This window comes from Vombatus ursinus, unplaced genomic scaffold (genome assembly GCF_900497805.2).
Source record: "Vombatus ursinus unplaced genomic scaffold, bare-nosed wombat genome assembly UNPS02014779.1, whole genome shotgun sequence".
Taxonomy (NCBI): domain Eukaryota; kingdom Metazoa; phylum Chordata; class Mammalia; order Diprotodontia; family Vombatidae; genus Vombatus; species Vombatus ursinus.
In genome coordinates, this window is record NW_020954557.1 from 39,982,233 (window position 1) to 40,009,113 (window position 26,881).

The 26,881-nt window shown below is 44.0% G+C and overlaps 2 protein-coding genes across 3 annotated transcripts; both read right to left on the reverse strand.

Annotated features, from left to right (window-relative positions):
* Nucleotides 1-831: 831 nt before the first annotated feature.
* HOXD3 (homeobox D3) lies at nucleotides 832-6,300 on the reverse strand. The gene is made up of 2 exons (XM_027865674.1): nucleotides 5,747-6,300; nucleotides 832-3,728 (listed from the first exon to the last, which is right to left on the reverse strand). Exons 1-2 carry the CDS (start codon nucleotides 6,288-6,290, stop codon nucleotides 2,980-2,982), a joined length of 1,293 nt encoding a protein of 430 aa, XP_027721475.1. The 5' UTR covers nucleotides 6,291-6,300; the 3' UTR covers nucleotides 832-2,979.
* Nucleotides 6,301-10,809: 4,509 nt separating this feature from the next.
* Nucleotides 10,810-25,262, reverse strand: HOXD4 (homeobox D4). Of its 2 annotated transcripts, XM_027865675.1 has the most exons (3): nucleotides 24,129-25,262; nucleotides 23,228-23,537; nucleotides 10,810-10,874 (listed from the first exon to the last, which is right to left on the reverse strand). In XM_027865675.1, the coding sequence occupies exons 1-2, from the start codon at nucleotides 24,538-24,540 to the stop codon at nucleotides 23,233-23,235; spliced, it is 717 nt and encodes a 238-aa protein (XP_027721476.1). In that variant the 5' UTR covers nucleotides 24,541-25,262; the 3' UTR covers nucleotides 10,810-10,874; nucleotides 23,228-23,232. The 2 variants fall into 2 exon arrangements, with proteins under 2 accessions (XP_027721476.1, XP_027721477.1); XM_027865676.1 differs by lacking the exon at nucleotides 10,810-10,874 and having other exon boundaries at nucleotides 22,102-23,537.
* Between the last annotated feature and the right edge of the window lie 1,619 nt (nucleotides 25,263-26,881).

Consider the following 26,881-nt stretch of genomic DNA (forward strand, 5'->3'; position numbering starts at 1 on the left):
CACACACACACACACACACACACACACACACACACACACACACACACACCCGCTTCATTTCTTTTGTGTGGCACCCTCCAAATGGTAGCATCACTGCTTGGAAAACATTCCTTTTAATAATTCTCCACCGTTCCCCTACTTCTCTCTCCCACCGCCACTGCCTCCACCCTATACGGTGAGAGAAGGCGAGAAGAAGCCGAATTTACTTATCACATGATCCCTCACACCAATGACAAGAACTGGGAACTGAGAGATTTACAAGCTTTGTTGGCCCTCTGAAATGCTGAGTGGTGGGGGGTTGGAGGGGAAGGAGACGAGAATTCCAATCTTCACCACTTAAATGGAGATCAGGGCAGGCTAACCAGTCCTGCAGGCCCCAAAACTGCTTTCTCCAAATGTTATTTCCAATGACCAGGGTAGAAGGGAAAGTAGAGACGGTTAATAAACACGTATTTGCCTAGAGCCTGAATGCAAGAGGAAGCAATGATGTCAGCCAGGGCAGACACCATTTAAGATCTAATCCATGAAACCCTAAACTGAAGATAACATTTGGGTCGTTGCAGAATACCAGCAGACTCAGCAGATACTCATGCGGTCACATACCACCCTAGAAAACCCCTGTAGCAATGATGCATTACGTATTTTTATTATTACTTATGTGAGGAAGAGGAGATGGGGAAAAGTAGTTGAAGTCTAAACAACCTCACAATTCATCTATTTAACATTTAGCCAGTCCAGAAAGGTTAGTATAGTCCTTGAAAGGCAAAGTGCTATTTCTGAGGTTCCCTAATAGCTTTAAAAATCATTTTGTCCTAGATAACCATAGATTCTGCCTATTGCTGAAGATTTCCATAGAAAACAATTTTAAGCCTTAAAGTGGGTAAAATATACCTTCATTTGAAGCTGTTTATTCTATTGGTTTGTTTTTACACATCTATAACATGAATATTGAAATATGTGATCCCTCTTGGATGAAATGAAATGAGGATGCTTCTGTTTTCTCCAACCTAACATGCCATTTTCAAAACAGCACAAAGAAAGCAGGTAACTTCTAAGTATTATTTGAAGTCATTATTATTCAGCGAAACACAACATCAAAAGAGAAACAACTGCTGTTCGATCAGAAAATGAGGAGTTAAAATATTTCCACACAACAGGCATTTCACCTCTTGTCACCAGGGTCTGGAGATAGGAGCTGCAGGATTTGTCAGACCCAATAGAGAGAGAAGAGTCGGACGACTTCGCGGGAAATACTAAAGAATTGACCCTTATCTGGAGGCGTTTTCAAAGAACGCCCCTCAGAGAAGATGATGTCAATTATAATGGGCCCAGCCAATGACATTCAATGATATTTACAAAATGTTCGCAAACCCAAAATGCTAAGGCGTCCTAGGTGGGGGTGAGGGGTGGGGAATTAAACGAGGTGTTTATGGTTTTCGGTTCCATTAGTGAAACTTTTATTATTTCACATTGTGAGTTAAGGTTTGTTTTCCTTAGAAATGAACCATTGGCTACTACAAAAGAGAACGAGGTGAATCGTGAACAGCATTATCTAAGTAAAAGCTTTTGGGCACATTTCCACAGGATTTATGGATGGTGGGTTGTGGTTTGTTTTGTTTTGTTTTTTCCTGTGCCTCGTGTTTTTTTCTTTGATTGTCAATTTTCTTTCAAAGTTCCCTTTTAAAATATATTATTACTTAATGTACAAAAAGTAAGCTTGAGTCTCCCAAATTGGAATGAAGTCTACCAAAAAAAAAAAATCGATTCCTGCCTAGTAGAAAGACAGCTGCAGAAACAACAAAGGAGAGAGGCAGCAGCATTGTGAGTCCTTCTGGAAACCTCTAATGAAATTAACACTATTAAAACTGCTCCCAATTCCTGCCATCTAGGGTTTTCCTCCTCTAGGTTCGAATAGCTGGAATGTCGGAAAGTAGCCCCCAAAAGGAGTTTGGGCTCTGGGTTCCCATCCACAAACATTCGCCAGCCTCAGAAGGGCTTTGTGTCCCAGTTTATCAGCAAGAAAATGGCAGCGTGATCTGCTCGAAAGGCTGTATTATCAAAACAGATACACTTCTAACTGAGAAACGTATTTTTTTTTATTCTAAGTATTTGTTCAAATGGTACCAGACAACTTGAAATTAATAAACCGTGTGTGGTGTGTGCTGTGTGTGTTCAGACAACGCAAAACCGCCTTTGCGAAATGCCACGGTTCTGTGCCACTCTATTAATGAATTACAATTTGCGGTCTTAATTAATCCTCACATAAACTACAAACACCAGCCACTGTTACAACTGTTCAAAACTACTCTCTCAACTAGGTTCAGACCAAGTAGACTAAATAGGTGAAACGTAGCCACCGCGGACCTGAATCGATCTCCCGAAGATACGCTGAATAAACTCTACAAATATACACATAAATACATTAAGACGAGGATAAATAATCCGTGATACAAAATGACTCGCTTAAAATAATAAATACATATCATTTAGTCCTATGCAATCCTTACATTACTGAGGAATCATATAAATTAACGTCTCTGAAATAAGCTTCGATGCAGGCAAGATCCCATCGCTCACACTTGGTCTACAACCCCTCAGCATGACGCGCTGCTAATTCTAATTGATCTAAGACTTACCTTCCAGTACATCATTACCAGATTATTAGTCCCTTGGTTTGCAGTATATTGCACTGTCATGCTCACCGAGGATCCTTTTAGTTGATTTATGGAGAGTTACCCCAAAGGAGGAGCGGTTAGGGGAAGGGAGACCCATCCACTAGTGACTAGTCTAGTGACTGTGGACCCTTTGAGTTACAGGGACCAGGGAACGTCAAGGGAGTGGAGAGAGGAGGAAGAGGGAAAAACAGGCACACAAACAAAAAAAATGTTTTAAAAAGAAAAAACAACAAACCCAAACCAAAGTGAGGTAATTCAAACGTGAGTCCGCCGCTGCAGCGCCCTCCGACAGGGCCGGAGCCCACTACAGATGCGTCAGTTTGGGGGCTTCTTGAATCCTTCCCTGAGACGTATGGTGAGAAGTGAGATCTGTGTAGGTGGGGTGGGGGTCACACGGTCCATGATGGTGGTTGCCCGGGATCTGGGCGGCGCAGCTGTAGTCCACGCTGGCCGACGAGGGGTGGGAGAGGTGGCCCAGGTTGAAGACTGGACCTGAGGCCGGCATGGAGTCGACAAAGTTCCCACCGACGTAGACCGGGCTGCCCTGTAGGTTGGCGTTGGCAAAACTCCCGTTGCTCTGCATGGGGTGGTGTTCGTACTCCGGTCCTGGGTATCGCTTCTGTTGTGGGAGGCAACTGCTGAGCGGCGCCGTGTAGGCGGCCAGGCCGTACATGTTCTGCTGGGACTTGGCGAAAGAAGGGGGCGAGGGAGCATCGTAGCCCAGCCCCGGCACTGGGGGGAGCTGGCCTGAGTAGCCCACGTGGTTAGCCCCGCTCAGCGGAGGGCTGCGCTCGGGAGACTGACCCACAGGCGAGTGCATGATGCCCTTGGCCTTCTGGTCCTTCTTGTATTTCATCCGTCGGTTCTGGAACCAGATCTTGATCTGGCGCTCGGTGAGGTTGAGCAGGTTGGCCATCTCCACCCGGCGTGGGCGGCACAGGTAGCGGTTGAAATGAAATTCCTTCTCTAACTCCACCAGCTGCGCACTTGTGTAAGCTGTACGGACCCGTTTGGACGCCGGGCCGGGTGGACTTTTGTCCTCACAGCTCTCACCTGAGTTAGGGAGAGAAATAGAGAAAAAAGTGGGGCGAGGGTCAGCCTCACATGAAGAGTTTGAGGGACTGAGGCACCTGAGGAAAAGAGGAGACTCCTGTCTTCCCCTTTCACCTCCTGCCCCTCCTGCTCCCCAGAGTCACCATTCCCTGGGTTGGGCTCCCTGGCTGGCTGGAAAGAGGTTAAGGTTAGAAGAAGGACCATATAGGCCTCTAACCATTGAATACGTGGCTTTAGACTCTCACCTGAAAGTACCACCTGAAAGTACCATTTCTAAATACGTTTTGGACCCTAGAGCATTACCCTGGGATGGCCCGTATGTCCAGATGTTGGAATGTGGAATAGAAATAACTGGTAAGATGCTCTTCACACTGCCCATCCCTTCTTATCCCTCTCAACTCCAGCTCTTCCTTGGTAGCAGGCCTCAAACCATCCTTCTGAGTATTGAATATTGTTGTGCTCACAAGTGCAGTGAGGTGAGGCTATCTTAAACAAAGAAAGTTTTAGGGCCTGGGGAACTAGGTTCCAAACTTTAATTGATTTGCAGATTCAGTAGAAACTCCACCCAGAGAACAGAAAACTGAGAAAGCTATTCTTGGTTTTTAAAGAGGCCCTTTTTCTTGGGGGTGGGGGTGGGGATGGCATTTTAAATGATGCAGTTCCTGCGGGAGCAGACTCACTCAAAATTCCTACTGGTGAAGGTACTACAGGAAGGAGAAAGGGCAGTTGATGGGCAGCCCTTTAGTTTCCAACTCTTTGCTACCACAGAAAGAGCTACTATTAATATATTTGTACATATGGGTCCTTTTCCTCTTTAATTCTTCTGGTGTATATAGAAATATCTTGTAGCAGTGTTTGGTAGTGGAATAATGGGTATCAATAGACACACTCACAAGGATGCCCCTTCTCCTTCACAAAATAGGGGACAAATGGATGGTTGGGTGCTTCTCGAACCCTTTCTTAAAGCCAGAGGGCAGGAAAAGAAACTTGTTGGCTGGTTGACCTTTCTTAGGGAGGAGAGATCAGAGAGCAACAATAAAACTAAAAACCTGATACCAAGTCAGATTCATTGACTTCCCTAATGCCTTGGATCAGAAAACTAAGTTCACCCACCATTTGTAAGCCAAATTAAAGAAGATGGATCATCATAGAAGCCCAGTGAGTTGAGCACAGATCAAAACAGGAATATCCTGACTTGTTCTTATTACTGAAAAAATGTTCTTCCTCTACCCTTCATCACTAGACTATCATTTCTTGACTGTAACTCATACATTTTTGTATCTCCCACAGTACCTACTATAGTACCTTCAATGTAATACACAGTAAATACTTGCTGGATTGACTTGAACAAGAGGCCCTTTCCCTCAGTTCTACTTCTCTCATGACTCTCCCTTGAGTGGAGTCTCAGAGTTATCTATGGCTGAGGCTCACGCTACTCTTTATGATCCAAGAAAACCAATGATTAAATGGTGTTGAGTAATTTTTGGCCTATTTGACAAGGTTGGATGGGATTGGGTTGTTATGACTTGGGGAATAGGATAAGATTCAATAAAATAATTCAACAGGCATCATTTTATCACCTACTGTGAGCTGAAGTGACCTTGACTAATAAATGTTTGTTGAATTCAATTCAATCCAAATATTTGAAAGAATAGAGATTTGCTGTTGCTCTGGAGTGTTACAGTTAGGAACAATGACTGGAAATCACGAAGGTGGGTTTCTGCTCAGTGTAAAGAAGAACCTTCTTACAATCAGAGTTGCCCAACAATAGAATGGACTTAAAGATAGTGAACTCCCAGGTTTGAAGTGTTTGAGCAGAGGCTATATGTGAAAGAAGTATACTTGTCAAACATGTTGGAGAGGGGTTTTTTTGAATTTCATGGAGGAGCCCAATGGAACCATGTGGTGTCTCAGGTGGTCCCCTCTAACTCTAAGAGTTTAGGTTGGATAGAATGTCATTGGATGGGATGGGGGTTAGGTCAAGGGACCCCAGAGGAAAAGAACAAATGAAAGGCTACCTGAAGTGGTACAATTGCTCTTCTGCTTGGAGTTCTGCCGGGATTCCTTCATCCAGGGGAAGATCTGTTTGCTGATAGTAGCAGAGGAAGAGCCTGAGGCATTGGGGCCACCCTTGGCCTTCTTGGCTGGGGTAGCACCACCAGGATTTGTAGGTGAGGATGGGGGCAGTGTGGGTGGTGGGGGAGGTGGTGGTGGTGGTTGCTGATCTGTGTTCAAGCCAGGAGGTTGACTGCCACCCCCACTAGCCTGGCCACTCCCACCACCTGGACGCATGCAGCTACCATTGAGCTCCCCACTTTTATGGGCTGGGGCACGGATTGGTGCTGAGCTCTGGATGGAGCAAGCAGAACCTGTATAGTCAGCATCCAAGGCTGCAGGGGCAGCAGGGGGTGGGTAGGGTTGATGAGTGGACCCATAGCCATAAGTGTCAGCAGCCTTGCTGTAACCATAACCCCCAAAGAGGCCCGTGTTCTCATAGTAGGCAGTCTTCTGCATCGTGTACTCCGGGATCTCTGGGGCCTGATGACCCGGCTCAAATAACATTGACTGCCACCGTCTCTTTCACCTCCACCTCCAGCTCCTACTAGCTTCTTGGATGAACTATGGCTCAGCCCCAGCCCAGGGGGCAACCTGCAGGGAAGAAAGATAGAGAGCCCAATGGGACTGTCATTGGCAAGATAAGTCAATATAGAACAGATTCTGCCCCCTCCTACCCCCAGTTGGGTCCCATTTCTATCATTTCACTTATACCTACTTGTGAAACAAGGGGGACAGAGGAAGAAATGCTGTATTGGGGGTCTTGTGAAATTCAGTTTGTTTAAACCTTTGTAAGAAAAAGAAAGAAATTTTTTTTGAACAAGAAATGCACTATTCACTCCATCTCTGTCTCTCTCTGTCTCTGTCTTTCTGCTTCTTTCACTCTCTGGAAGGGACTTTCCTTCAAAGAGGTTTTATCTGTCCCAAACACACTGATTGTGTATTTCTTAATCCACCAAGAAAAATAATAGTGGAGTTTCCATTGAAACTCTACTATTAGATGAAGAAAGAGAAGACCCTATGAGACCCTTAGAATGGCAAGATTTCCTAAGAAAAATTATTTCTGAGTCTGAGTCATTCATGGAGTCATATGTAGTCATGTAAAGCTGTCAAAATGAGGCCTCACAGGTCAGTAAGGAAGAAAAATAAAGGGTAAAAGTCTGTTAGGACTACTGAAATGTTCTCAGGATTACATCTAATGATTCCCCACCCCACCCCACAACAAAATCCTCTATTATTTCAGGTTTTATATCCTCTCTTTATATCCTGAAATGGAGGTTCTATGGTGATGAATTAGAAAGTTGTGGGTCTTAAATTAGTGGTATAAGTAAGCATAGATAAATAGGAAACGGTTTTCAACATGCTTTTTACTAGAATTTTATCTTAGATCTAGTCTATAAAGGACTGTGATTATCTACCTTCACTTTGATATAGTCTGTGTGTGTGTGTGTGTGTGTGTGTGTGTGTGTGTCTGTCTGTCTGTCCGTCTCTCTTGCTCCCTGTCGGTCTCTCTGTCTCTGTTACTGTTGCCCTCTCTCTGTCTTCAACAAGAGAACCACCCATGACATGATGGATGGAGCAAGAATTAGTATCCTCCTCTCCCCCCAAAAAACAAGGAAAATTCCACCCCTATTGTAACTCCTGGCTCTTAATAGGGGTTTCTCTCCTCATCTTCTACTCCCTCTGAAGAATTCCTAAGAAGTTAAAGTATAACTAATAGTGTTCCAAAACTTTTGTTTGTATGATAAAGAAAATACATAGGTCAGCTCCTTTGCCTTAATTCATGATCATTTTCCTCAGTTTAAATCTGAGTTCCTTCTTTTCTCTTCTTTGAGACATTCCCCAAGCTTCCATCTGAGCAATTAAGATAACCTGAATTATACAAATTGCATTACTTAGCATGTTTGAAACATTTATTGGCACCAAAAACTTCCTCAGTTTGATTATTTCTTTGCCAGTTCACTGCTTTAAGAGCCTAACAGCAGTCTAACAATAAAAAAAAATTTTTCATTGAACTCTAAATTTGGAATTGTTAAAATTTGATTTTGATACACATCATGAATAGAATTACTCTCCATCTTGAAAGACAGGTTACTAAGAGCTCTTTGCAGGCTAGTTGGCTGCTCTGGAGATGATACTGAGAAAGCATTGCTTTTTGTGTCTGAAATTTCACTCTCAATACTTTCTTGACATTTATACAGATAAACACATTCCAGTTTTCTCATGATAAGCAGCAGTTACCTACATGTATCTAAAACAGTTGAATCTTTTTCTACACATTTCTTTTTAAGGTCTACATCAAATGCCCTAAAAATTAAAGTAACCAAATAGCAAAATAACAGCTAATTTCTTTAATCACATGACCAATACAGGGTTATATAACTCATGACTAGACTAGGAGTTAAAATGCTAGCTTTGAAGAGGCTTTGACTGAGCTTCAGATCTTTCCTAAGATTCTTCTTTCCATTATTTGAAATTCAGGCATTTTATGCAACTAAAAGATTAACAGAGGAGATTCTGATCATTCAAAACTCAAGATCACTTCAAATTTTTCACATGGCCATTTCATCTAGACAACTGCTGTAGCAAAAAAAGAAAAAATCCCCTTTACTTTTACAAGGTTCAGAAATAATTTATCTTCAGACTTATACTATAAGACCAGAAGTCAAATTAAAGTAGCTACTTAAGACAATCTCCCGTCTTTAGGGGAAAGCATGTATAATATCTGTCTACCTGTACTATTACACACTCACACACTGTGTGATTTATGTGTAGGGGCCTAAAAAGTACAGAACTGGTGACGAATGGGGTGAACACAAAAATTCAAAGTTCAGTGCCTTGGTTTCTATTGTCTTGAATTTTTGTGAGCAATTCAGTATGTATCTGCCAATTGTACATTTTCACTAGCAGTGTGCATAGGACCACCACTTTTTATTATATGGGGCTTGTAGATAGCAGATAAGATGCAGTGCTCCCCCAAAAGCTACCTCTTTATGAACAAGAAAATGAGAATATTGTTGTAGAACTGTTTTTTTTAACCCTATTTCTTTTCAGAAATCCCTACTCCTTGTGAACTCTGCTTGAACCTAAAAAGGAGGAATGGGTCATAAATCACTTGGACAATGGTCAACTGTTCAGGGGCTCATCTTTTGGATCCCCCCTTTAAGGTTCTTTTTTTTCCACCCTTTGGTACCTTAGTACGTTTGGGTTTAGCACAAAAATGCCTGGGGAAAGACCATATATGGGGGAGGCACAGAAAAGCTGGGTTTCTGCAAGCAGGCTGCAGGCCCAGCCCAGGAGCACGACCCTGTAAAAAGGGTTGGAGGCTACAGCCAAATGAACCTTTGCCATATGTTGCAGCCAATAAAGACAGTGTGACCCACTCTTCCAGTATCTGACTCCAGGCTACCCAATCCTAAGTAAAGTCCTCCAACACAGAAATGGGCCGTGTGTCCTTTCTCCCAGTTCCCAGGGAAGCTCCTAGCCTGCTCTGTAACTCCAACCCTTTGGGAAGTCAGACCGAAGACAAGGGAGGCGGCAGGAATGTGGCGCCAAACGGTCACCCACCCACCCCCACGCACACGTGTAAGAATACAACAAACTTCTCTCTTGACAAGTTCCCGGCCTCCCAACTGCGTTCGATCCGACGTCCAAACATATTCATATGAAGCAGCTCGGTACTAATACTTGCTCACTACACTTAATTCTGTTGGGGATCAATACCTAATATGATACCGAATAAATAAAAGGCAGTCAGAGCGGCCAGTGGATGGGGTTATTAAGCAGCCGGAGCTCTCGCGGTGCATATCAATGCACCTGTCATTGCGCCTTGTAACAAAATTTATGACTGCTCGTACGACGGGCAGTAAACGCTTCAGTAAGGAATGAAAAGGAAAACACTTCCCAAGCCCTCTCGCACTTTTCAGAAGTGTAAAACAGCCTCCGCGTAGGAGGGAGACCAGCAAAAGAATTCCCGACGCCGCACTTTCCCCAGCTTGGCCAGCAGGAAGGGGAGATCTATATAAAGTGGTCCGCTCCGTCCCCCTTAGCTCTCCTCCGCCAGGACTCAGACCACATCCTCCTAGGGCCCAAGGGCTGTTGTTGAACTTTTATTTCTCTCCAAGAAGGAAGAGCACCTTTTTTCTACGGGGCATTTTGGAGCCGAAAAAGTTCAGGGCACCTAACGGATACTGCTCTAGCTCTGCGCCCCACCCCAAGCAGAGGAACTTCAAGACACGGATTCTTATTTGTGGTGCAGTTGGAAGGGGCCTGGGATGTAGAGGAGGGGGGAGACAATCAATGGGATTTGACAAGAGCCTCCATTGTTAGTAAATTACGTTCTTGTTATAAATTCCATGTAGGTCTAGAGAGAAGTGGGGGTGGAATATTGGTTCCTTCTGTTTCTCTTCAAATAATCTACAGACCATAGGCTGCTCACCCTCTGCTTTTGATAAACAGGATTAGGAAGTCTACCATGCATATTTCTTTTCTTGAACATATATATTCCATGAATCGGGTGTGTGGCTATACATGCCCTTCTCAGGGGAGGCTACTCCCCCCACCCCCACCCCCACCCCCACCCCCGTTAGAGTTGCCTATCATGTCCAGGTCTTCAATTTTTCTCCTCGCAGTTTCAACTCGTAAAGGTTAATTGTTTTATAAGGCAGCATTTTAAGATGTTCTCAAATTCTTTTTCCCAGTCTACCCTGTGGCTGCTATAAGCAATGGTAATTCCTGGGTTAGCGGTTTTTAGATCACTCTTATTTTTACCAGATAACGCAATACCATAACACACAGTGCATTTAAGGCACTAGGACTAACGCTACTAAGTAACAATAAATTTTAAGATTGGTGATTGGTTATCATGGAATGCCGCAGTTCATATCGAGATGATAAACTTCAAAGTTTTTCTTTTGTTTTAGGTCTGTGATGTAGGAATTATGGTGCAACATCTCTGAGTGGCAGGGTAGATGGAAAGGATGTGGAATTAAAGAAAACACTCACCACAATTACGTTTTTTTCCCTTGAGTTTTGTCTTTAACTCTTTTTGTAGGGTCTTCAGATTTCTCTTGATAATCCGTGGAGGAGGATCTGGAACAGAATGGAAAACTCTCAGCGGAAGCTGTCTCTTCTGCGCACTCACACACAAATGTGTCGAGAGCCTTTTCTCCCCCTTTGAGAGCTTCATAATCAATGTATATTCTATACATCGCTCTAGCCCTAATTCAGAGGGATAACTTTCAGTGGATAGAGAGGAGAATTTGTTTGGTTTGGTGATGCATAAAACTAAATCCTTTCCCACAGAGTGCCTTGGCTGGAGGGCAGGACTGGGGCGGGGGGGAGGCAAACTTTTACCGCGGCCTTGTAGATTTTTTTCAAACAATGAAAGTTCTGGGCGTGGAGGGAAGGAAATCTGGAAGTTCGGAGAACAAAAATCCTGAGGTTCTATCACCCTCCCAAGTCAGGGGTACAGAGGAAAAAACGGCACCCTCTGTCTTCTTCCCATCTGTCTCCCCCAGAGCCATCCTGCTGGAATAGATGCCTAACTTTCATAGAGGCCTAGGGCTAACCATAGTCCCAGGTAAAGAAAGGAGCTCTGTGAGTGTGTGCTAATCTCTGGGAGCAGAAATGTGAAAGAATAGATGCTCTTGGAAGGGAACTTTGTGGGGAGGAACGGGCAGAGTTGGAGACCCATAACTTGGGGGTAGGGGGGTAGGGAAGGAAAGTGGCTGACGCCTCCCCTGGACCAAAAGATACAAACTGCCCCCATCAGTTCCCTGAGGAGACAGAGAGAAAAAAAAATGGAAATTTACTAGCAAAACCCCCAGACGCCATTACCCGGGACTCTTACATGATGTATAGAGGTGGCTATCTTAGGTCTATGATAATAAACAAAGCCTCGGCGCTCTTGCCCACATCCACTTAACTCCTGGGCTTCAGTTTGGAGGGAAACACCCTAAGACATGAGAATCGCTCACAAACAGATGAACTGTGCAAACAGACCACCCCGACACTACCGCCCATTGAAATCTCGAGCTTGAGGGGGTGAAAGGAATCGGATAAAACAAGGTGAAAAGAGGGATCAAAAATTCCCCCTCTATTTCTCGCTTCTGTAATTTGTTGGCTCGGTACTTTGAAAACATTAACCACACAAGGGATAAACACACACACACACACACACACACAGCATCTCGACCATTATAAAGACAAGATCTCGCAACCGTAAGCCTTTGAAATGACCTTTGGCTCGCGTAGCAATAACTCACCCCTTAATGAACACCCAACGGAAGCGCCTCCAAGAGATCCCAACACCACGGGGCTCCCAACTTTGCCACCAATTCCTCTAGGTCCCTAGCCAGTACCAGAAGGCTGCAGCCTGCCTCCCTTCGCCAAATAACTTGACTTGGGGCTGTTCATAGGAAAAACAAACGGGAGTTTGGAAGAGAAAGGGAAGCTGGGCGTCTAAGGCGCCAACCTTCCCCAGGTCGTTGGTCCTGGGCCTGTCCCAATAACGTCTTATAGAATATATTCACGTGGGCGGACGTCAACTTTAAATGCTTTATTTCTCTCTCTCTCTATCTCTCTCTTTTTTTTGGAAATGTGGTTCATTAAGACTAGCAGCCTTTCCAGAAGAAGACACTGAAAGCTCAAAGGCCATCAAACTCTCTGCCCGACCCCAGCTGCAAGAGATCCCAGCACATTGCTCAATTTTTCCCCCTCTAAAGCAAAACAAAACAAAACAAAACAAAAAACCCAAATCCTTCTTTCGTTTTCATTTTTTTCCTTAAAATGAACGGTTGATTAACTGAGTAAGTTTTCATCTTGTTATTTAATTAGTTATCGACATGGGATCCCCATGGCCCACCTTTGGGCTTTCCGCAGTAGAAGCTGATCTAGCTCAGTCAGGGAAAGCGAAAGATAAAGCTAGACAAAGTTGGCCAAAGTCTAGACTTCAGGCACCCAGCACCCCAACCCCCATCCTCACACCATCTCTTTTCTGGCCCACCCACAGATGAGGAAGATCCCAACTTGGTGATCTCAAAAGATCAGATGCTCCTAGCACTGGCTGTGGGCCATCCGACTGTAGCATCCTTTCCAAGAACAAGACGTGGAAGCTCGAACCCAAAGTTGTCAGGAGACAGCAACTCCTGTCCCCAGCCCCTAAACTCTCTCCTTCAGCTCTCAATCCCACCCTCCCTGAGAAAATCTTTAGGATTACTCAGGCACAGACCCGATCCTGGCATTATTGAAATTTTCGGTGAAGTTATAAGTGACTGCTTCTATGGGGCCAAATGAAATGCTGGTGGCGGTAATTGGATTCAGCTGACTAACTTGGCAGCCTCACAGCTCCGAGGCATAGAGCTAAGAAAAATGTCCAGCGCCTTTAAGTTCTGATCGAGCCAGGCACATGCAATTGACAAAACAACTTTGTTGTCTCCTCTGATTGCTGCAAAGGGCTGTAGGGGACGCACCTAGAAGGGTGTCACCTGAAAACCTCTTTCACCCCCTTGGAGTCCGGGCCAGTGGGGTCCGAGTCACCTCCCCTGTTTTTGCTGGAGACACTTTTAATCTGGAGGGAAGAAAGATGAGCTCCTTCCTCCACCTAAATTGGATCCTAAGTAGCCTTCTCAGCCAAAGTGGGTACTACCTACCCTCGACCCACAAAGGAGACCCCAGAGGAGAAGCTCCAAAGATGGTCTCAGGGTTTTGTCTGAAGTTGGGAACCAAAGGGATAGTCTAAAGTCTTCAAGTAGACAAAGGCTAGGATGGTGGTGAAAAGAAATATATGATTTTGTATTTAGTCTAGTTACTTTGCGGAAGCAGTAAAGTGGGAGGAGGAGGGATAGACCCAGAATCACCTAAACCTCTGTGAAGATGGTAGCCACTAGTGAAATTGCTGAAAGAAAAATTAGAGTCCATTTTAAAAAGCACTTCTTGGCTTATATTATTTTATGCTCTCGAACATGTTGGGGGAGGGGTAGAGAAGAGACTTGGCTAGTAATTTCATATAAAAGAAAAATATTAACCCAACAGCTGAGAAAAAGGAAAGTCCAATCCATGCATGTGGAGAGGTTTAAAGAACAATGCACAGAGGCTACATTGCCACTGAGTTTATTTTAAATACATATAAATCAACCTTCTTGCACCCTGCCCAACAGCCCAAGACAAGGAATTAATATGACATTCCATCTTACTTTGGCAGTGACAGTCTAAAAAAAGTTTCTTTTTTTTTATTTACTTCATTTTCAGCCTCTTCTCAGAACTACAGATTGACCCTCAAAGCCCTTCCTCCAGCTTCCCCCCATCCCTCCCCTAAATTCATCCCCCTCCCCTCCATACCCGCCACCCCACCAGCCAGCCTAAGAAGGAGGCGAATATCTTCTCCTAACCTTTGGGAACCCGGGGAGCTTCCCCACAAAGTGCATCTCATTACAATTAATCATCGTCCTCGATGTATATGGATAAGTGTATATAGGTCTATGCGAGCTGGCTAACAAATTGGCAATAATCAAGATCACAGATTACACAAAATAAATCATATTTAGCATCTCGCTAAAGGCAGCGGCGTGCGGCCCTGTGCTCAAAGGTTTCCATTTGTTTGTCATGCAATTGCTTACCTGAATCTCAATTTATCATAAACCTGGTCTCCTCAGTCTCAATAAGTGCGCCTGCAGTTGTGAGAATATATCCTTCACCCTTTGTCTGCAGACAATACTGTCCTAAACCTGATCTTGCGGCTTTACAGACATTTCCATATACCCATGCAGACAGTATTCCCGATAGAATGGAACCAGGCTGAGGTTCAACGACCAATAAAGGCAGGAAGGATGGAATTCTCAATGTGGGATTCAAACCCCTTTCCCAGTGCCATCCGCCGCCCTCCAGCGCTGAGGCTGCCTCGGGTGCCTCTCTATCCCCCACCCCCTCTCCTCTACCCCCCAGTCTGGGTTTGTTTTGATTTCAGAACGTGGCCCTCTATGAATTTGGAGCGAGCCCCAGAAACCCCCTCAAGATCGGAAAATACAAGCGCTGCCTTAAAACGCGAAGCATATTTGTTCACGTGATCCCGAGAGCAGATTGTTCTGATTGAAGCTGAAACTTTCACGTTGTCCATCCCCGGAGCACGGGCATGGCTGGGGGGGCTGGGGTGGGCTTGGTGGAAGGAGGAGGATCTCAGGAGGTGGTGGGCGCGCAAGCACCCCGCCTGGCCCCAACCCCGGGGGGGGGGGGGGGGGGGGGGAGAGGAGTAAGAGAAGAGCACCTTAACCACCTTGCAACTTTCCGAATGGCCTCAGCTCCCTTTTGAGGGACAGGAACCAACTAGCTTGGGGTAGAGGGAGAGAGCTTCTTTCCCTGGCTACTCAGGTCCCTTGGACGAAAGAGGCCTGGTGGGTTCCAGTGTTTGCAAGACTGTCTGTTCACCCAGAAACTGAAGGGGGCCGAACAGAGCCGAGCCTTAGAGAGCTTACTCCAAGCCAGCTCGCCTGCGACACAGACGCCCAGCCATCCCGATGGCTTGCATTGTGTTTACTACGGCGCTTCTCTCCCTCTCTCTTCCTTGTGGGTAAAACAAACACATAGGGTATTAATGAATTTGAATGGCAGATTTGCCAGACCTTGCTGATCAAATAAATGATTAATCCTCCACTGGTGGGACGGGGAGAAGAGAAGAGAGACTTAATTCTGAGATGGTGGGGGTGCAGGGTAGAGAGACGAATCTGCACCTAGCAGTAACCCCAAGAGTGCCTAGATTGAAATGTTTTTCTTAGAAAAACCCTCCCCAAGTCTTCTCTCTTTCTTCCTCTCTTTCTTTCCTATTTTCCCCATGTCCAGGGGAGATTTCCTGGAGTAGCAGAGATTGAAGAACCCTCAAGAAAATCGTGATGTGGGGGCTAAGAAAAACCGTTCCCGGGGGTGGGTGCGTATGACTAATGTGTACTGTTTATCTACAGAGAGTCTGAACTTCTCAAGCCCTCCCCCTGAATATCTTCATCTCCTTTGTTTCAGGTTTGCCGGTAGCTGAAGCCCCCAGAGCCTGGGGCAATGGTGGGTGTCTGTCCTCAGATCCCTTCCCAAGCCCAGCCCGAGGCCTGACAGTAATATATGGCTTTACCTTCCGAACTAGAAGGGATTGTAACATTTATCTAAATTACATTGCTTTCTATGACTTTGCAAGTCAGTTATAAAAAGATTGGGGTCCAATTATGGAAGGATAATAGGTTCCGTGTAAATAATTGTTAGCCGATTGTTCTTATTGACTTGTTGGTTTTTTCTTCCCACGATTTGCTCTCTCGCTCTTTTGAGGAGGGAAAAAAGGGTGGTTTTAAACCACCCACTGAAAAAGGTGTAGTGGACTCTGCCTTAAAATATAAATGCCTAGGAAGAAAAGACTTTCTGTGTATATCACTTCCTGCCAGCCCTTGACAGTCATACACGAATCTGTGTGTTTATTCACCTAATCACCAACATACAGACATGTATAAGGCATATAATATAATCCATTCCATTCACATCCACTACACACTGGATTTATTTATTGTAGACAAAGATATACATACATGTGCTGCCTCAGTCTATCTTTTACTTGCAAATGCTTATTAATTTCAAATATGATAACTATATTTCAATGAAAATTCCTGTCTTCTTGGAGTGTGTACTTTGAACATGCATACATAATACACAAATGGAACAAAGTGGAAATGGCGCACAAATTTCCTCCCTCCCTTTTAATAATTTTTTTAAAATTAGGAAAAACAGTTTTCTACTAAGTGGCAAAAGAGGAGGCAACAACCAACGCCCACCATAGCAAAGGGGAGTGGGGGAAGAAAAGGCAAAAAAAAATCTTGCAGCAGCCTGTCTTCTTTTGTTTAACTTGGTGAACCTCGCCTCAAATGATCTTTCTTCGTGAGCTTTCTTTCTGGACCCAAAGCCATCTTCTCCTAAATCTCACCAAACCCCAGTCTTTCTGGTGTGGAGCAGAAGCAGACAGGGAGCAAGTGTTAATCCTTAAGTCGGAAAAGGAGGGCGGCTTTGCAGGGAATTTGTCTCAAGGAAAGGATCTAAGACTTCTTCAATCGGAGCATATGTTCATAGAGCAATAAAACGGAAAGATTTACAGTCCTCGCCCGGCCCCCAACAGCCTCGCACCCTTTCAGGAATTACTTACGATGATTTATCACAACAACCCGGGCAATTGTCAAACTGATAAAATATCCCGAGCCCGGTGCCCAAGCAGCCCCGTTCTTGGGAGAATGGTGGGATGGGGGGGGCCTGGAGTTCAACCGGGCATTTTGCAATGTTTCCCCCTCTGGACCTAAAAAGGAAAGTCTGGTGGTGAAGGAGGGGGTGTTGGGTGGATGAGTGGGGGAGAATAAAGGGTGAAGTAAATCCTCAAAGAGAAAAATATCCGAGCAGCTCCCGATAAGGACCGAATCTGTGCCTGAGTCACCAGCAAAACACATAAACATTTGTCATGTTTGAATAATTGAATTAATGTGTTATTGTTTGAATGTGTAATTCATAACGGGGAAAACTTTGTCTCCGTCCTGCCAGAAAAAAAAAAATCCACCAACACACGTATTAAAAGAAAAGAAAAAGAAAACACCAACTACCCACGGAAGTAATAAAAACTCCCAGTGAGGTATCTGAAACAGGACTCCTTCGAAAGCTGAATTAAATGGAATTCCAAAGCACTAACTAGAGTACTCGCTTTCGCAGAGCAAAAGCTAGACTTGGGGCTGAAAAGGTGCTTCTCCCAGGCCCCTTTTGAAAGGTTTAAGAAAAGGAAGGGATGAATGGAGGGGGCTAGGAGAGATGAAACACCGGGCCTAGGGAGAACCAGCATTGCCTCCCAAAAGAAGGTTGTTTTAAAAAAAAAAAGTCCAAAATTATTTGTGAAGAGGACAAAGTATCTTCTTTTTCTCCAACCCCTCTCCTCTCTTCTCCCCTCCTGCCTTCCCCAAGTGGGCTTTTTTTCCCCTCCCAGATAGACAGATCTCTAGTACGAAAAAAGAAAGATGTTTCCTCCTTTGCTCAATTTTCTTTCCCCCATTCTGGAAAATTGAGAGGAAATGACAGAAGAGCAGAAAGATGCCTAGCTTGAGTGAGGGAAGCAGCAGTGTCTAGATTGGGGAGAGGGGGGAGGGAGAGAAGGAACTCGGAAATCATTATCTGTTGGTTAAAACCTGCCTTGGGTAAAATTTCAACTCGATTTTATAGCCTTCTATTATGACGCAAAGAAAAATTTACGACCCTCGCTTGAAAAGAAGTCCAGGGCCTTTTCTCTCCGGTTTAAGAATAGGCAGCAGATGCCCTGACAGCGAGCATTGTTCCCAGTTACACCAGTAAATCTAAGCTCCATTTCAGCACACATGCAAACCTCACAGCCTTGCCATTTTCTTTACAACTCCTGCTATCGCCAAGCAAAACGTGCGCTTACACACACATGCACACATATAGAGCCTCTAGCCGCTCTCAGCAATTTTTCATAAGTGCAAAGCTTTTCTGAATCAAAGGTCACTATATAAGCCTCTAACAACTTCTCACTGTCGTACGGTTCCAAATCAGGAAGCCAAGGGAACTATTTGTCAACCCCCCTGACAGCTAAGTTCATTAAGGATTTAAATCCGAAGAAATAAAAGTAGTAAAATGTTTACATACCGAGCTGCTCTTTCTTGCCTGCTACAGAGGGTTAGGTGTGCAGAGAAAGAGTCCGCTCCCTCCCTTTGTATATTATATTCTTGGGATCTCTTCAGTTTTCAAGTCTGATAGAGTCCTTTGCTTGGCAGATTAATGACGAGTCCGTGTTTCTTAAGGGACGTGCTGAATTAATTATTTCGCAAATCACGTGGTCGGGACTTGTAGAAATCTATTCTTATCATCTTCCTTGCACTTTGAAAATTCTCCCCGTTATGAATGGCCCTCCCTAGGCTGCTGGTGATCCCTACGATCGCCCCGTTCAGGGGAAAGGGCTGGCAAACATGGCCGTTGGAGGCTGTGTGGAAGGGCTCTGCTGGGAAGGTCCTGGCTTACTGTACTGTACAGTGAGTGGTGTTTGCTGTTGACTCTGCTTTTCCTTCCCATTCTTTCCTTAACGACTAGTGGTGATATAATATACAGAATTTTATTGATGTATTGGTAGTAACAGGAGGAGCCATTAAACAGAAGACGGTCAAAGTATAATCATAAAATGTGTCTGAATATTTAAACTTATGTCTGTGCACTTATAAATACACATGTACACGCGTCTCTGGCGAGCCCTTCCATATATTAAGTACACATGTCTTATTTTATGCATTGTGCTCATTTCGTGTCTCGAGCAAGCCCCATCTATTTTTGGATTCCTGCCTTGGCTACTCTTCAAGGAAAGACAAGTCAAATATGAAAAATACCCTCGATAAAAATAGCGTCCGCCACTTTTTATAGCAAGGCGTGTTTTTTGTTGTCTATGGGACTGCTATCACAAGGGAGATAGGAGGGGCCGGGAGCTGGACTGAGCAGACCCAGAAAAGTTTAAGCATCCCAAGATTTTTAGTTTAAGATGTTCTGCTTAAAACAGCTAATACAGCCAAGCCTGTTAGTGGTGTAGGTTTTGTTTTGTTTTGTTTTTTGACAGAATTGAATCTCTTCCTTCTAGTTGTCAATTAACAGCTTGAGCTCACCCATTCACCTCAGAATGCAGTGCTCTGTGGGGCTCCAAGGTTCAAGAGGAAGGTGGGGGTGGACAGGAGTGCTTTCCTGGCTGTAACCAGGTAGGAAACCAGTCCTTTAGCATGAGCTTGTCAATTACTGTTCCCAAAAGAGAATAACAGACAGTACCCAGGCAGACTTATTCTAAGCTAAGGCTCTTCCCCAGCAACAATAGTCCAATCAATGTGTTTTGTCAAATTGCTTAAAAGTAGTTTGGTGAAGAGGGGTGTCAGGGTGGGAGGTTAGGAAGGACTTTATAAAGGTATACTTTGGTACTCTAAAATTAAAAAAAAAGTAAGGTAAACTAGGTTTACCTCCCCTATCCCCATTATTGTATCATTTGGGGGGCAATGACAAGTAAGTAAAATAAGTATGCAAATAAACAAGAAAGTAAACAAGCAAGCAAGACTTAGTACTTTCAAGACTTACAAAAACTGCTTCTGTCAAGGCAACAAACAGAATAGGTTTCTCTACACCTTTTATTATTTCAAATATATAAGAACAAATTACATCAAAACTACAGGCAACAATTAGTATAAATAATATTTTAATCAGTGGCAGCAAAACCATTGGTAGATTCTATAAAAGCGTCTTATGTGGACAGATATCATAGTGTTGCTTGACGATGTCATATCAAAAGGCTGCAATATTACAAAGTGGGATGTCTGAGAAGCAATCTCTTCAAGAAAACATTCCTCTTCCACCTTCAGTCAAAGAGCCACCCCCCACCAAAGTTAAAAAGAAAAAAACAAAACATAAACAAAACAAACACTTCTGGCTCATATTTTCTGGAACAAAATGGGAAGAAAAATAGCAAATGGGCAATGGAGCTCATTTTTGTCAAGCTTCCCTTTCAGCAGGAACACAGATGGAAACTCTCCTGTCTCTCCCTTTGGCTGGAACCACAGAGAGGGTTTCCCGAGGCTACTGGCCTGGTGTGGCCCTCTTCCAGAAAGCCCAAACGGACCCTTGATCCCAAGATGAATTTAAGAGTTGGGTCTGCCCTCACATCCATCCAGTATATATTAACATTTCAAAAGCCCATCACTTGAGCCATACAAGGAAAGTTGAGACTTATAAACAAAGGGGTTGCTTCTTTGATTAAGTTACTTTCCAGAGTATTAGCTCTAAGTAAGAGAAGGAGTCTTGGCTTTTTTCCAAGAAAACATACTTGTGTGCTTTCTCAGCCAGAGCAAGGGAGAGTTGAGTTAAGCAATTGTGACATTTGGTCGAAAGCTGGGGCTAAGTAACCTGAACTTCCGAGGGGGTGGGGGGAAGCTCTCTGTAACTGGACATCATGCAAAATAGACATTTCATGGAAAAGCTTCAACGGATTCAGAGATGTGAATTTCAGGGAATAGGGAGAGCAATGCCCAATTTGCCTAAGGAAAAACCTTTACAAATGCCGCATCCAAATGGTCTCCACGTCAGAAAAGAGAGAGAGGGAGAGAGAAGGGTAGTTAGAGTCCAAAAGGTTAAGGGTTTAGAGGTCAGTCCTCCCGGCTGAAATACAGCTAATCGAATAGAAAATTTGTCCTCTGGATGAACCTGTTTCTGTAATTTAGCCGAACTTCAGTAAAATACCTTTTCAGCTTCTCAACGTGAAGGCGTCAGAAAAAAGACGTCTTTACTATGTATGAACTCTGTGCTTTTTGTCACCGAAACAATGATGCGAATAATGCAGGAATATCCATCTTTAATATCACGACATGTAGATATTCAAGTATTGCCATGTGCAAGTCTGAGAATCGGGCTCACCCCAAGGAAGAACAAAGAGTTGTCTCCAGGATTTAATACAAAAGACCAAGTCTTGGAAAAAAACTTTAGAGGAGTCTAATTTCAGCCAAAGAGTTCAAATTAATTAATACCTGCTCCCAGCTTTGGGCATGAACTGTACTGAGAAGCAAACACATATATGAAACTGCTATTTTCTCCTTTTCAGCCTATTTTAAGATTACCTTTAGAGCCTTCCAAAATGTCTGGAGAAATAACAGAATTCTATGATCTTTCTTTCTCTTAACCCTAACCCTTCCTCCACAGCTCTTCCTTCCTTTTAATTCTGTAATAGCTCAAATAATTTTATTTGGTGATTGTATCTTAGAATCCCAGAGGACTGGGGATGGGGGATGGGGGTAAAAAACATAAAAAAGCCTGGTTTCTAACCAGCCCTAGAAGAACTTTTCCATTTACCCACTTACACTTAAAGGGTTAGTGTTTAAAACACACACACACACACACACACACACATACACACAATAAAAATTTTTTAAAATCCACAAACCTCTCTTGGCAGAGAAGTATAAGAAAAATGGCAATGAATCCCCTCCCCTTGGTTTGAGTATTTTTCATGTTATTCTCCTGCCGAACTCAAAGTGAGGCACACAACTTGAAAACTTTAAAAGAATGCGTTAGATCACCCAAGACTAGGACATAAAAATTTTACTTCTATTTAGCAAAAAGAAATTTTCTCCCCTCCTAGAACTAACCTCCTATTCTTGACCATTTGATTCAATTTGCTTGCCTTCTTGCTTATTTATTTGGACAGTATTCCCCCACCCCACCCCCAGCCCCCAATATGTTTTCCAGATTTCTGGTAAGACAATACTTTCCTAAACAGACTGGTGTGCAAGGTGAATTGTGCGTTGGAAATCGAGTTGGAAGGTAAGAGGATCTCTAAAATGGCACCAAAGACTGGGGCTGTTTTGTTTGGTTTCCCCACAATGAAAATGTTTGACCATTTGTTCCCTTTTTAAAAATCCCACAGAAGCGGTTGTGAGCAGAGCGAAGAACCAGTTGTGCAGTCTAAACACATTTTAAAGAAAATGACTTTGAGTAGATATGTTTTTTTTTTTTCTCTCTCTCTTTATAAAAGGGTTAGGGCATTTCTCCCATACTGGAGGTGGGCTGGGGAAGAGGAAGAGAGTCCTAAATGCCTGGCAAAGTGAAAAATCTAAGCCGTACATATTCTCTATGATTTTCCATAAGAAGGAGCCTTGAGCTTCAGCCCCCCTGCTTAGGATTTTTGGCTTAACGCATTTTAATGTGTGTGTACTCCTCTAATCGACAAATAAATAAATATGTAAACACAATCTGAAAATAAAATAACCCGTTTCCACTTCTTTCCTAGGTATTTCTTTGGGGGTTTCTGAACATGAGCAGGGACTTTAAATTACAATCAGCCACAAGATAGAAGACCCAGAAAGTTCACATATCCTGTAACCAGCTAAAAGCTTTCTGCCCTGAACTCTCCTACATTCCATAAGCCCGAAACTACATAAGGTGGGGGATGAGGGTTGACAGAACATCAAGACTGATACTGGCATAGAATCAAACCTTCACTTTAAAATTGAAAACCCAAAAGATGCAATTTCCATTTGTGTTTAATGATTCGTCAGATTTTTATAGACTCAGTAGCTCCTTCGATATATAATTATATATGCATACACACATATATAATTATATATCTCTCTCTATAATTTTCCCTAAACTTTCCACTTCCTGCCTGGAGAGTTTGGGAGTTGTGCTAGTATGAAGAATGCCAAGAAAGTCTGAAGTACCCTCAGCGAGTCCGCTTTGTACAGCACAGCACCTTAAAGCAAGCTGACAGCCTGGGGAGGCTTTGCCTGCTCCATGCAGGTTGCGTTCGGATCATGTCAGTTCTACACACAGCACAGTTCAGAAGCAAAGGATGAAATTGGGGGGAGGGATGGGAGAGATTGGAGAGATTGGATGGGATGGGGGGGGGGAGATTTCACCTCCTCTATAAAGTCGTCAAGTCAGTGTGATGGTCCTTGGACACAGGCTGTAAATGCTGGTTCGAAGCAGCTGAGGAAGACCTGCCCTTAGTGTTGGGCAGCTTGTGGTCTTTTTTCCACTTCATCCTACGGTTCTGAAACCAGATCTTGATCTGGCGTTCAGAGAGACAGAGAGTATGAGCTATTTCGATCCGACGACGCCTCGTCAGATACCTGTTAAAATGGAATTCCTTTTCCAGTTCTAGGACTTGCTGCCTTGTGTAGGCTGTTCTGGACCGCTTGGGCTCCCCTCCGGTGTAATTAGGGTTCACTGAGGGGGAACAAAAGAAATATACGTAAATGTAAGCCACATAAGAACAAGTTTGGTGCAGTTCAATCTGAGCTTACACTCCATTATGATTTTTAAACAATCCTCGGGCACGCGCATAGACGCGTGCGTGCACATACTCACAAGCTTGTCGGTGTGTGGGGTCGTTAAATCCCCACCAAAAAAAAAAACAAAAACCCAACAACCAACAAAAACTGTGTATGCTGGATTCTCTGAATTTTGTAAATTACAACTCCCCCCTTTCACCTCTAACATATTCTCCTTCTAAAAATGGAGGAAACCCCCCCCCCCACCGCTTCCCTGATACAGCCAAGGAACCACATGGCCAACGGCCTATTTCCTCAGCTATAAAAATTTATGGGGAGAGTAATTGCGGCATCCATTTAACACACGCTCATTCACACACACACACACACACACACACACACACAGAGAGATAACACATACATTCGGACATAGTCCACAACTCCTAGCTGGGTCTGGGAAGCACTTGAGGGTAGCAGCCTCAGAGATGGTGGGTCTGGGATGGGGGGGGGGGGGGGGGGGGGACGGGGGCCAAGAGAGGAACCTTACCGGAATTCACATGTACTTTCTTCATCCAGGGGTACACCACAGCAGGCTGTTTGAGGGCCGTCCCGTTGGGAGGTTGCTTGAGGCTGGCCGGCTGGCTGCAGGCCCGGGAACTGGGAATTGGAGGCGGGGGACAATGCTCCCCTTGGCCAGGGTAGTGGCTCGCCGGGCCCGATGGCTCCTGTCCGTGACCCCGCGGAGGCACCGTAGAGCCTTGGGCATTGCTACAGCTGAAGGGCTGCTCGCTGTAGTTTGACCGTGGGTAGACTCCCTGATGCTGGAAATCCGAACCCTGAGAGCCACTATAATAGTCTGAGCTCTGCTCGGCTAGGTAGCTATTCTGCAAATATTCCTCACAAGGAGGAAATTTGGGGTCCACATACTTAGAGTTCACCATATACGAACTCATGGCCATTAATTTCTGAAGGTAGAAAATACTAATTTTTCTCGTGTTGTCTTTTTTTCTCCTTCCATAGGGCCCTCCTACTTGCTGTCAACTGAATAAAGTTAGGGGGCCATGTGACCGCCCCAGCCAATGGCGAGGGAGGGAGTTTATCACCGGATTTGTGAGCATCTCATAATTTTCACAAATTTAACTAAATAATATACGTGTAATCAAGTGACTCCACTCTATGCATTTGGTCTTCCCAGCCAGATGTTAATGTGGTAGGACGATTCATCACTCCGACCCTCATCTCTTTTGCCCCTCAGGTAATCCGAGCTTTTGTTTGAAACTGACTTTTCTAACCTTCCATGCCCTTTCCACTAATCCCCCAGAAATCATTCCCCGGCCCTTCACCTTACACTGGTAAATAAAACATCCAGCAAGAATATATAGCTGTGTGCTAGAGGGGTTGAGGCAAGGGGTAGGGATGGCATCAAGACATTGAGGAAAACGTGCAGAGGGAGAACTGGGAGAAAGACTCCACGCCCAAAGAAAAGCCATCAAACAGAAGGGGAATATGATGTACAATAGATGTGTCTTGGCTTTGTCTCCCCGGGGTCACCCAAAAGTTACCAGAATCTAGTTCGGTTGAATAAAATTAGGCAATCAGTAACTCCGAATGCACTTAGCAGGTCCCCGTACAGAAATTCACACAGAAAGCAGGGTGACTCTTATTTGTGCTTCGGGTTATCTCCCACCCCCACCCCCCATTTCTTTACGATTGAAGTTACAAGCAGTTAAATCGAGGACTGCGGAACACCATCCCAGGAAAGCATCCCAAATTTAAACATATAAACTTTCCCCCCGTCCATCCATCTGCCTTGAGCAGAAGTGAATCCAAGCCAATACCTTTCGTGCTACTTTCCAGATAATCCAGGAGCTTAAAAAAAAAAAAAGTGCCCAGGGAAATTCTTCACACCTACCCTCTTAACTCTTTTTAAAAAGTGCCCTCTTTCAGAAGCATTCACATATCAAACTAGTTTTCAGGTCGTCCAGATCTACCATGTGACTCAGTTTTACAATGAACAGATTTTAAAGCTGATCTATAATTCACCAACATCAATCCATATTCCCCATGTTGTAAGGTGTCAGTAAATAAGACAGAGCTAGCATGACTTGGATAAGTCTCCAATAAAGCAGCATGCACTTCATTTCGGATCCCCAGACATTTACACTTTTAACCACTTGCAGAAATATGAAGTTTTTGCATCGACCATATATTCCCCTAGAATCGAATCTGTGACTATGTGAATACCACACAAATTCGGTTCTACAGGGTATATATAGACAACGTAATAACATTCTGTTCTCATCTACAATGTAATCTGCCAGGATCACTGCATTTTTTCTGATTCATCCTGATTCATCCATTCTAAATCAAAACTATTCTGCACTGGCCAAAGGCTGTCATCCTCCATTGAAATAAATCTGTATTTTCAGAAGACATTCAGGTAGTCTACAGTTTGCTGAAATACCTCTTTAGGACGTAAGGACAATTTACAGCGACTAATTCAAATATTCTTCCTTCTCTGCCTGAGAGAAAAACCTGAGTGGGATTTAGAAGCCTCCATTGGAGCTCTTCTAAGGAAAAAAAAGTGAAATAATAATAATATTAATAATGATGACCCATCCTGGAATTGACAAATTTCCCCCTACTCCTGGCCATCCGAACAATCTCTCTAAGCAACATTTCCAGAAAGAAAGCAGACACTATCTGGAGAGGTAAGAGGAAACAGAGCAATTCGTGCACCAGTCCCTTCCCCCTAGCTGAAGTAAAACGCTGGCTTGAAAGCTAAAGTTAGTTTACAGAAAAACAAAACAAAACAAACACAACACAACTGGTTCCGTTTACCTTCGAGTCATTAGAGTGCCTTTCTCTTTTATCCTCTCCAACTTCAGGCAGTAAAACCTAGGGTCGAATGCTTTGCTCAAGCAAACGTCCTTAGGTTTAGTGGGGTAGCATTTATGGTGAAGGGCAGGGCTAGAGGTCATTCGAAATCATTTACAAACATATCACAAAGTTTCATTATTTTTGCTTTGGCGACAGCAGCACACAAGAGTACAAAAGTTCATGAATTGCTCCTGCCCCAACTCCTCAGTGCTGTCCGGGGATCAACCCCTCAGCTCGGGTCGGGTTTTCAAGCAGGGAAACAAGGACACTCGGGAGGATGGATTTCAGAGCAAGAAAAATGGGCCATCCTGGTTGGATTTTTTTTCTATAGAGGGTCATAAGTTTGAGATTTCTTCTGATTCTTCTTTCCCTTTTTTTAATTTTTGAAATATATAGAGACTCTGACCTTGGGTGGGAATA

What these genes read in the sequence shown, in the direction of transcription:
- HOXD3 (XM_027865674.1), bottom strand. Translation starts at nt 6,290, where the DNA reads ATGTTATTTGAGCCGGGTCATCAGGCCCCAGAGATCCCGGAGTACACG. An exon ending in GAGCAATTGTACCACTTCAG is followed by an intron (nt 3,729 to 5,746) that starts GTAGCCTTTCAT and finishes TCCCTAACTCAG; the next exon opens with GTGAGAGCTGTGAGGACAAA.
- HOXD4 (XM_027865675.1), bottom strand. Translation starts at nt 24,540, where the DNA reads ATGGCCATGAGTTCGTATATGGTGAACTCTAAGTATGTGGACCCCAAA. An exon ending in GAAAGTACATGTGAATTCCG is followed by an intron (nt 23,538 to 24,128) that starts GTAAGGTTCCTC and finishes GTTCCCCCTCAG; the next exon opens with TGAACCCTAATTACACCGGA.